The 11,427-nt window shown below is 36.4% G+C and overlaps 2 protein-coding genes across 2 annotated transcripts in view; both read right to left on the bottom strand.

Moving 5' to 3' along the window:
- Positions 1-563: 563 nt before the first annotated feature.
- LOC127529019 (transmembrane protein 26-like) lies at positions 564-2,379 on the bottom strand. The gene is made up of 3 exons (XM_051931266.1): positions 2,255-2,379; positions 1,943-2,084; positions 564-1,493 (listed from the first exon to the last, which is right to left on the bottom strand). Exons 1-3 carry the CDS (start codon positions 2,377-2,379, stop codon positions 930-932), a joined length of 831 nt encoding a protein of 276 aa, XP_051787226.1. The 3' UTR covers positions 564-929.
- Positions 2,380-2,426: 47 nt separating this feature from the next.
- LOC114656621 (transmembrane protein 26-like) overlaps positions 2,427-11,427 on the bottom strand; it is a 28,217-nt gene continuing 19,216 nt past the window's right edge. The window contains exon 3 of the mRNA XM_051931208.1: positions 2,427-3,176. Within this exon, the coding sequence (XP_051787168.1) occupies positions 2,517-3,176 (660 nt within the window). The 3' untranslated portion in view covers positions 2,427-2,516. The remainder of the gene's footprint in view (positions 3,177-11,427) is intronic.

Below are 11,427 nucleotides of genomic sequence, written 5' to 3'. Positions count from 1 at the left end.
GCTCGACTCCTCGATCCTCACACGTGGCTGCCCAGCGGGCGCGGGTTCAAAACACCGGGGGTAGGCGAGCGAAGCGAGCAGGGGGCGGAGCCCCCTTGTTAAACAGAAAAGAACAATTGAAAAGAAATAATTTGGTAAACTATGTATGTACTATGTCCAGCTCCTCTGTGCTCTGTCCATGAGGGACCCCTTAACTGAACACAAGTGTTTAAACTTACCCAAGCATGCTGTCACTCCTGGCTTGTGCTGTACCCAGGGCTTGAAGTGGACTGCTACACTATACCAGCACTTAATTGTTTCTGCTTTGCAAACTGCAGCGTAGTGGCACATCACCATCTGACCTTCAAGAACGCACTCCAGTTCTCTGCAATGTTGCATATATTTCGCCATTAAGGGCCCCCCGTCACTCACCCAACTGTTTGAAATATCTGTACTTGTTATAAGCGAATCAATTAAATCATAGATAACGAAACAAGAGGCTGCCATATAAGAAAACTCTCCTCTTTGACAAATGAAATCAACAAAAAGATTTAAAGGGTGTGAACCACCCTTGTGGGGTGTAGTGCTCTTACAGTTTCACTGAACCTTGAGTGAATGACAAGGAGACCAAGATACTTAAAATATGTTTTATCTAACGATAAATAGGAAGGAAGGAAGGATAAGCACAGGGAAAACACAAAAGTACTCAAACAAAGAACAAGGAAGCAAAACCCTGCTGCCCTTGAATCCTTGTAGGGTGGCCTTTCCACTTGCCCCATTAAAAGTACCACACAAAAGTATATCAATGAATATAATTACTCAATTTAACTGAAACTTTGAAGGTTAATTCTGCTTAATATACAAATAGGTTACTGAGATAAGCATAGTATGCTTTTACATCAACTGATCAACATTTTATCAAAAATAAACACTGCAAATTAATTTTCTGCTTAAGTGTCTGTGTCACCTGTCTTACAACAGTCCTTAGACACCATATAAATGACAAAAACCACAGAAAGAACATTTTTACAGGCAAAGAAGATTGTCATTTGATTCTCCATCTTTCCCCATGCCAAGGCATACACTCGATAGATGAAAAATGGCCCATCCAGCATTCCCACTGTGACAATATTGCTCCACATTTCACTGGAGAAACAGGTCTGAAGGAACCCCTTTCTTGTTTTTCCTGGTTCCTTCCCTTCCTCAGTGGCAACAACATCATACTGGTTTGTGGCCACAGATGTTGTCTGTGTAAGGACAATTGGGAACTGAAGAAAGGCCCACGAGAAAACAGAAAGTCCAAAAATGAGCACTCTATACTTGATCTTGATATCTGGTTCCTTGAATGGTTCAAATAGCTCCAAGATGTCTGCTCCCATTCCAATGTCCATCATTAGCAGCTGTGAAAGTTGGTCCTCAGACAGCTCTCCTGCAGGCATTAGCCAGCGGCCAAGCACTAGTATGAATAACATTGATTGTTCCAGTCCAGTTGTCCAAATTGTTGTGTCAAATACCTATAACCAAGAAATACATGAACTGATTTAAACAAATGCTTATACGGACTTGTAAAAATGGACTGGTGCTTCTGGTAGCACTTGTATACTAATATTCCAGATTCCTACATGTTTAATTTAGAATTTTCATGTTATTATTCTGATATTTGTATGTACTCTTATAAACAGATCTCAAATGGGGTTGCAGAGAGCTGAAACCTATTCTGAAAGCATTAAGTACAAGGCAAGATTCCAGCATGAATAAGGTGCCACTTGGCGCAATTTAGAGTCTCCATTGCAATTAATATGCATGCCTTTGGGAGCAAAATGAAGTACCCACAATACAAACTCCACAAAGACAGGGACAGCTGGGAATCTTCTAGAAAGTCTTCTGAAGCTGCCAGGCAGTGGTGCCTATCGCCTTGACACCAAAAAGCAGATCTTGTCTTTAGCATTTACATCCTATGTACCTTTGGTATAGACAGTCCGCGATGCTCTCTTCTGTGCGCTGACCCTAAAGAGGCATTTGGTACAAATTCCACTGTATTCAGCTCCAGGATCCAAACACAGGGAAGGGCAGAACAGAGGTACAAAAAGACACTCGGGGAAAACCTGTGTGCAGAAATCAATAATACTGAGAGGAAATAATATTTCACATTATTTCCTCTCAATTTCATTAATTCTTCTGAATTGATTTTTGAAATAATTTTAATTAATTTTCAGATTTATAAAGCCTGCCTTTGAAGCTAACCCTGTGACTGTTGTTTTCAAATTGATCTCACCATTTCCATTCCCCTCTGCTTGTGTATCGGAGAGTGAAGAAACTTTCTATGACGAGAAGACACACTCCAATTGCTAGTGCCCAATATACTTTGTCTCCTTTTACCCAGACCACACGCCACACCATCACCACTCCATGAATGAAGAACATCAGACGGCTTAGCTGTGCTTGACAAAGGGTTTTATTGATGCATTTCAATTTCATCTGTCCATCATCAACTATAAAGAGTAACAAGATATTTAGAAAGAAAAGAAAAAAAGATTTTACCAAAAGAAAATGAAATGCATTTTTACAAAAAAATAAAAAAAATAATAACATTCAGAATTCTTACTTGTCAGCTGTGAGTCCTCTTGTTCATTTATCACGTGAATGACAGTAAAAATTCTATAAACCTCAAATACAATTGAGATGAAGTGTTTTCCAATAAAGAAGATCATCATCTGACTCCTGACCTTTTCCTGAATTAACAGGTACATTCGGAAAACTAGAGAGGGTCCATCTTGCATCCCTATGATGATGAACAAGCTCCACATCTCACCAGACATGCACGATTTGAAGAATTTTCTGGTTCTGCTTACCACACTTTGTTTATCAGTTACATGTACAGAAGCGTCTTCATTTGAATTACTGTCTTGAGGATAATTGGCTTGGGTAAGGGCCAAGGGAAACTGCATCAGGGACCAACTGAAAACACTCAGGCCAATGATGCGTACATTTCGGCTTATCTCAACTCCCGACTCCTTAAAAGCATCAATCAGGTCCAGCATGTCAGCTCCCAGGCCACTGTCCATCAAGAGAAGCTGATACAGCTGCTCACTGGTCATCCCAGCTGAAGGCATCAGCCAGCGACCAATAACAAGCACCAACATCATAGACTGTTCAATGCCTGCCACCCAGGTCTCCTCATTCAAGCTTTTAAGTTTCTAAAAACACAATAAAAATAATGTTTTTAAAAATATATTCCTAGACATTGTTATAAGTAATTTGATATATGGCATATGATGCTGTTATTTCTAAATAAACAATTTGAAATTCAAGTAATAAACATAAAGTGTAGGCATAATAGGCATGCAATTGGCCAGGAAGGGAGTAGAAAAAAATGCAAGGCGCATTGGATGTATGAGAAGGAATACAGAGCAAGAAGAAATGCATATAATATTTCAGGTAGATATAATTATGGATACCACCATAGTAAAGCTGATATTAAAACCACTTTATATAAAAAAATAACAATTTCTCTATACTGTATTTACAAAATGATCACAGTAGAACTAGGGTGTTGTACCGTGTTAGCCATTATGAATGTAGAGAAAAGCCAAGCAAAATGACACCTTTTATTGGCTAACTAAAAAGATTACAATATGCAAGCTTTCGAGGCAACTCAGGCCCCTTCTTCAGGCAAGATGTAATCAAAATGATCACAGAAACAGACATCAATAGTAGTAGTATTAATATTTCTACTTGTACAAAGTGCAGTGAAATTCTTACCTGCATGCTAGACCAACATGGAACAAAACTTTAATTTCTAGCCTTCCTCACTAACATTTTGACTGTATAGTCTTCATCAGCCAAACTTGAAGCCTCATACATACAGCATGCTAGTTTTATTTTTCTGTGCAGTACTGTACAATCCCATTGACATCTTTCTTTCTTTAAATTAACATTCAATCTTCAAATGTAGATTTTTTATGAATGTTCATTAAATAATATATTCTTAAATGTGTCATAATGCAATTCATTTCCATTTTTTTTCAAACATTGGTTTCATATGTCACCACTTTATATGATTAAAGTGTAAACATATTGTAGAAATATCCAAAATTAAATTAGCTGTAAATCCACCTTCTTCCATTTTTAGCACAATTAATTTGAAAAAATAGTTATTATTCAACCCATTTATGGCTAAAATGCAGTTTATTTTTTATTGTAAGCCTTACTAATAGGCTTTCACAATAATGAAAGTAAGAAATACATTTTATTCTAGTTTTGAGATTTAATGTAAAAAATACACTCTAACAAAACGGGTGTCATTACAATCATAACAAGGATACATTAAGGTTTTTCATAAAATGGTACTTGTGTTTCTGGGCATTGCCCATATTTCTATTATAAAAGGAAATCTTGAGACGAGACAAGACTATTTCCAAGAGATTTTTTCAAGACCCGCGCTCCTCACAACCATTTTCAACCATGCCCACGGGCCACACACCTCTCATTTGTGTGAATGCTTTTGTTAGACACAGTTCCTGCACTCTTAGCTCTTATAAATTTTTACGTTTTCCTCACTTTAAGTTCCCAATAAAATACTTATTATGTCCAAATCTTATTGAAGAATTTCATCCAGAAGGGTTATCAACAGAAGAAATGAGTACATGGGCAATCCTAGCACTGAGAAACGATGAAGTCAAACAAATTAATGAGAAAATTGTCGATCCGTAACACAGCAATTGGTTAAATGTGTATCAACAGACTATGCTGAAACAGTTGGTGGTGATGGTGTGCAAGATGAAAACATTAACTTATAATACCCAGTAGAATATCTACAACCATTAACACCGGCCGAATTACTGTTGAAAGAAGGATTTATCATATCAAATATGATAATTAACAAATCACAGGGACAAACATTTGAAAAAGTTGGTTTATTTATTAGAGAGAAAGAAACAATATTCACTCACGGGCAGTTATATGTTGCATTGTCACAATGTAAGTCTAAACACGGAATCAAAATTCAATGCGATATTGACGAAAAGTTAATTCCAAATATTGTTTTTACTGGAGTTTTACAGTAAAAGTGTAAGTTTAAAAAGTATTTGTGTGTTAATTTCAAAGCCAAACAGAATGAAAACATATAACACAACAAATACCTCTAAAGCAGTATGAAACATAATTTTCTTTCAATTTATTACGTTTTTTTTTTCTCACTATGGTTAATTACTTGCTGTAATGTAAAATAGTAAGTTCTATTATGCATATGTAACAATTCCCATGAAAATAACAATCTGTTTAAATTGTACATCTGCTTCACCATCCGCGAGCGGCAGATCCGCAAAGTGGGGGTTGGCGAGCGAAGCGAGCAGGGGGCAGAGCCCCCTAATTATTTCAAAACATTGCAGTACATTTTACTGCATACTCCTCTAAATTGCACATGAGACAAGTAGTTTGAACAGAAATGTGTCGATGCAAAACATAGACTCACAGAGAACAGCAGCTATTTGAAATGGACAAGAAGATTTCAAAAGATGAAAAGAACCTATGATGTTAGTACTGATTTATCTGTGGCTACTGGTTCTGCCAGTATGACACCCCAGTCAGCTGTCATTCACCTTCAACCTATCAGCCTCTGAAATTAGCTTATGACATCAGGGAAGGACTTAACAGACAATACCAGAAACCTCAGCAATCAGATTTACAGAGTCCTCCCCTTTACTGCTTCGAAGTACCATATAGCCTATACTCTAAGCTGGACTATCCGCAAGTGTAGGACAAAGTGAGTATTACTCATTCTGCTAGGATTTCATGACATATCAGACCTGTTAAGAAAGCACATTTAACAGGGATGCAGGCATCCAGCTGCACACACCCTCACTTGCATTCCAAACTAAGAGACTGAACTCCAGCACATACCGGGATCTGCCTGGATTTCATCTGATAACAAAGGTATACATCAGAAGTGACCTGACATCTCGTCAGAGGCCCCTCTGTAGACCTCTTGAGCTAGAAGGCACAAAATGGATTCAAGCAAGGACAAAGACCTCCAAGGGATGACAACTAAGATGAACAGAAGAGCCTACCCATTATAAGATACTGATTTTGTAACTGAGAGTGACTTTAATTTAGTCTGGAGAAGGTTCAACCTTCTTTTAAAACTTTTTGGATCATCCTAAAGAAATTCTCTCAGGGATATTCATGGGACATTCACTGAACTCCCTGGGGAGGGGGAACTCTGAAAACATCTGATTCTTGATCTCTGAACCTAAAAGCTATAAGCTGCTCTTGCTTGCTTAGACAAATTCATATCTTTGTGGACCAGAAGCTGACACCCAGTCAAGCCAAAGGTGTGTGCCAATAGTTTGACAAGGCTGAGAAGCCATGACTTTAAGATGAGAACTACAGCATTTAAACTCTTGGGCCAAAATGAGTAATGCTTTTTCCCCAAAAGACAACAGAAGGGAAACTGAAGAAACTGCAGCACAGCACTGACAAGGATCATGTAGCAAAGAGAAAAATTGCATTCCAACTCATGAGAATTTTCTACTTGAACCTGGAGAAACAATAAAGCAACAACTCCACATGACATCAGACATCATTCATAAAGACTCTGTATCATAAACCATCTGTGCCAAGATAAAGTAGAACTCTAAATATTAGTGAACAGGCAGCCTATATGTTATGTGTTTGTCTGTCTAATGTCTGTGTCCAGTCTTGTATATCAATAATCCTTGTGTTTATCAATAAATTATATTATTCTGTTTCTTAAAATAAGTGTGCTTCAGATACCTTGATATAATTCTTAAGGCCGGGAATGTGCTTTCTACAACAGAGAAAGGTAAGTAAAGTAGGAGCCTTGCCGAATTATTCGATTAATTATTGGTATTGCTGAAGGCAAAACTGATAATTAATTAACAAAGTTGAAATTTCTTTTTCAAGTCCCACATTATAATAGTGTCCTTATATTGGCCGAGTTATTGATTATTAATCATCAAAAATCCTATACCAGTTATCCTCCAATTTTCATGAAAATACGTATTAGCCTTTTTGAGTGATGTTATAACACACATATAAATAGAGAATAAGTCAGTTTTATTGTGTAGATCTTGCTGTATTTCGATTGGTGATACCAACTTTTTATGATATCTCACTCAACTGTTAATGCAGTGGGCAGTAATCAAGTCCAGATTTCCTGGTTAAAAGACAAAGACTGTTTTAGATAATTCTGTTTTACAGGAATTCACATTTTATGCAGTGAATGTTATCAAAAACATCTGTGAGAAAATCATCATTACAAGTACAAGCAGGACTTGATTTTTATATCGAGTGTTTTTATTTTACTGGCATATCCTCCATTAGAAAACATTTTGTATTTTTAATATCTTACTACTATTATAAAAATAATAAAGATGTCAGGTCTGTTTAATTATTGAAGTCTTCAATTGAATCTAAATATATGCTAGTCTGTATTATTTTACAATGTACATACAAATACTGTCATGACTCATGACTTATATCAAAAAATGACAAAGGGCATTCTTCCATTCATTATTTTGGCTAGTGGTTTATAAACTGATCATAATAATATGCAAGGACAGTAGCATACCAGGGTTGATCAAGGAAGGTCTACATGTGTGGCATTTTTTTCTCAAGTATTACATTACTATAAACATCTTTATGCTAATTTAGTGTTAGAGGTTTACTGACTTAGAATTGTTACAATTATAACTGATGATTGTAGCATTACAAATCCTTTTAAGTCTATTTTATTTTATTACTATACCTTTTCCTTTTGTCTCTTGCTGACAAAAAGATCAATGGAGACGAATGGCACAATAATTAAAATGTGATATATTAATTCGTCATTTTTCAAAAAATAGTGTAACTTTTATTGTTTTACCACTTTGCAACAAATAACAGATCAATTTCAACATCAGTGTAACCAAGAATGAATCAGCATTAAATATGCTACAAACATTTGTCACTGACAAAAAAGGTGGTAAAGAATGACATTATTTAAATGTAATTTATTTTCAATTGGAATTTCTGGCTTTACCATTTTATAATGAACATTTAAGATTAATTTAAACGAGAATTCACCAATATACACAGAGGCTGTGTGTGCTCTCTGTTGTTCAGTTCATGATAGTGTAGGAGTCGGTATAAGGTTGAAAGAACTGGCAGCAATGTTTGTGAAAATGTGAATAGGAAAACATGCATTTGAGTCACACCCATCAAAAGGAGGTAAAAAGGGCTATCGTTAAGATCACTGATAAAGAAAAGCCATAGGAAATGCAGATTTCAGCACTCAAAACACCATAATCAACAAATCTGTCAAATGACATCAGTAAAAGCATGGATGACGCCTTACGACATCCAACTTCTTACTGACCATCTAAAAATTAACTAACCAAAGTTTACATTATTGTCTGATTGGAATTACAAACACGCCATGCTAGAATATAGCCACGACATTTTAACACATAGAATATACACAGAGAACAATGCTTATCTAAACTGTATTTGCTGTTATTATACCATATATGCAATAGTCAAAACAACAGAAAGGTATCAGAGCAGAGAGAAGCACTTCTTAAACAAATGAAGCCCAGTAGCTGCAGTGGTCTACATGAGTGTGCCTGTTTGTCTTCTCTGTTGCGGTGCTCATTACAATATGCAAATTAATCATTAAGCTTCAGTTACCTTCTGCTACTGAGATCCTGAATTGAAAATAGCAATTTTAGTGTTTTATATTTTCTCAGCATCAAATATTTTGCTCATTTTCTTTCACTCTCTCCCTGCAACCCTGGCAGTTTGAAGTGCATAGACTGGGGGAGTTAGGAGCAGGTGTTTTAAGAAGCCTCATGAGTATAGCCTTTACATTGACATATTTCACTGCTATTCACTACAAACCTTGTAACTAGTTGTCCACACATGTGTATTCTCGTTTGAGAATCATGGCTGAACCTGCGAGACTAAATCTTTTGCTCAGTTTATTTTGCTCTCTCCCTGAAACCGCCGCCATTTAAAGTGCATGGACTGAAGGAAATCAGGTTAGGTTTTTAGGAAGAAACCCTGTGGCTAGTCTTTTCAGTATAGTATTTCACCGTTATTCACTACAAATTTTCTTTAACTCTTTTAAGGCAGATGTCGACTTTTGTCAACACAAGGGGTTGAGGGTAGATATCAGGGGAAGAAGGTGAAAGAAAGCTGTAAATGTTGATAAAACTCACTGTTACGTTATAGGTAGACCCTCTTTGCATGGAGGACTGTTGACGTTGAAACCCTGCGTGTGCGTGAATAGCGTAGAGTAAGCAATGTCTAGAATGGCATCAACATCGGGTGAGAGAATGCGAAGCAAATGCACAAAGCGAAATACTCTGCATATAATTTATTTTTTGTGTATTATTGCTGAATTGGACTCTTAACTTATCGTACTCCGATTTTGATACAAGTGATATGGAGATTGAAAACGAAAGTCCAGCGACTGCATCAGCTGATCATTCCCCAGCTGATCAAAGTGCTGAACGTACCTATGAAAAACATTCGCTCGGGGAGGACTACACAGACATCAATCTGTAGGAGACAAGCCGACACCTGGACTTCACCAAATGACGCGGCCTGCTGGTGGACACTACGGATCAGCAGCCCCTCGACTGCTTCAAGCCGTTTTATTATTTTTTACCAGAAAGTGCCTTTCAACTTACGAGTGATGGGACAAACAGGTATGTACCTACTGTAGGGGCTCCTGGAACACAAAACAGAGTGACATTGGTCATAAATAAGTATTTTATGTTGATTTATGCGTGAAAAGCATTGTCTTGAGTGCTTCTTAGAAAACTGAGATTTCTGGAAAAATATTCAGCCCTGGGACAAAAGGAAGTAAAAAATAATTAGCGCTAAAAGAGTTAACAAGGTATCCCCAGACATGTATCCTCATTCAAGCATCATCTGACCTCATAAGATTACAGTAGTTGTAACCCAGATATCCTCACTAAGATGTTTCAAGTCTCCCATTTGAAGCGCTCACATATTTAATTTTTTTCTGATGTGTATGGTCTCCACCACATACTTTCAATACTTTTTATTTCAAAATAAAGTCCTTCATATATGATTATATATGCAACTAGCTGTTCTATGTGGTTTCACCCAGGAGTGATCAAATGTAATTAATGTGTAATATAAATAAAAAGTTGATATGACACTTAAGACCTCCTGATCGTGGCAGAAAGTCATGCAGTTTTTACTATTACGTGCTTCTGAGCTTATTAAGCCCTTGTGAAATTTTACTGTAAAATAAAGTGTTTGATTAACAGAAATATAATTTTACATCAAACAACAATTCATAGAACTGTAATAATAATTTCAGTAATAATATTGAAGTGTTATAGAGCATGTAAAATGAAGCACAGTAGTAACATACAATTTGATAACTGAGAGATAAATGAGCATTCAGCGGCACATGCCTTCTTCCTCCTTCCTGAATAGCACTCCTCGCGGATGACCAGGAACTGTCCACCCCCTCTCATTCCCACTATCTCAAGACTTTAATTACTCCAGCTCAAGCAAGGATCCCATCACAAATGGGTCATTTTCCTACTTATTATTTGCCCTCAACAAAAAGTGAATAAGACTTTTTTTTTTGTTCTTTGTATAATGAGTATTTAGAAAAGAGGTAACAGATTTTTTATACAATCAACAGTTAAAGAGTTATTGAGTAGCTAACACACTCAATCTCTTAATCTAATAAAAATCTCACTCTTTTTCAACACGCTCAAATATTTAAAAATTCTCAATAATTACTTTTGTCAACATAGACACCTCAGTTACTTATTCATTTCTAATTCTTTTGTAGTTGAAACCATGTTGTGTTCTGGAGAAAGAGTTTAAAATGCACAAAGTTCCAGCGAAAATGGCATCTCTTAATAAGGCTATCTCAGTTTTTATTTTTTAATAAACTAGGGGGATCTGCCCCCTGCTCACTTCACTTGCCAACCCCCGGGTGGGCGCTACGAGCTAGCCACTTCACGGATCTGTCGCTTGTGTATGGGGAAGCAGATGTACAATTTAAAGAGATTGTTGTTTTCATGGGAATTGTTACATATGCATAATATAACTATTTTACATTAAAGTGAGTAATTAACCACAGTAAAAAATAGTAAAACGTAATAAATTGAAAGAAAATTATGTTTCATATTACGTTAGAAGTATTTGTTGCGTTATACATTTTTGTTCTGTTTAGCTTTGAAATTAACACACAAATACTTTTTAAACCTACACTTTTACTGTAAAACTTCAGTAAAAACAATATTTAGAATGAACTTTTCGTCAATATCGCATTGAATTTTGATTCCGTGTTTGGACTTACATCATGACAACACAACATATAGCCTGCGAGTGAATATCGTTTCTTTCTGTTTGTCCCTGTGATTTGTTAATTGTCATAGCAAAAGCTATTCTAAC

The sequence above is a fragment of the Erpetoichthys calabaricus genome, chromosome 8 (genome assembly GCF_900747795.2).
Source record: "Erpetoichthys calabaricus chromosome 8, fErpCal1.3, whole genome shotgun sequence".
NCBI lineage: Eukaryota > Metazoa > Chordata > Cladistia > Polypteriformes > Polypteridae > Erpetoichthys > Erpetoichthys calabaricus.
Note: the sequence above shows the minus strand (reverse complement) of the source record. Positions and strands in the feature narration are given on the sequence as shown.

Bases quoted from the DNA above. Each gene is read 5' to 3' on its own strand.
- LOC127529019 (XM_051931266.1), bottom strand. From the start codon at position 2,379: ATGGTGTGGCGTGTGGTCTGGGTAAAAGGAGACAAAGTATATTGGGCA. The intron at 2,085-2,254 runs GTGAGATCAATT...TTCTGCACACAG, and splicing joins AGCAGAGGGGAATGGAAATG to GTTTTCCCCGAGTGTCTTTT. The intron at 1,494-1,942 runs GTACATAGGATG...TCTTGGTTATAG, and splicing joins GCGGACTGTCTATACCAAAG to GTATTTGACACAACAATTTG.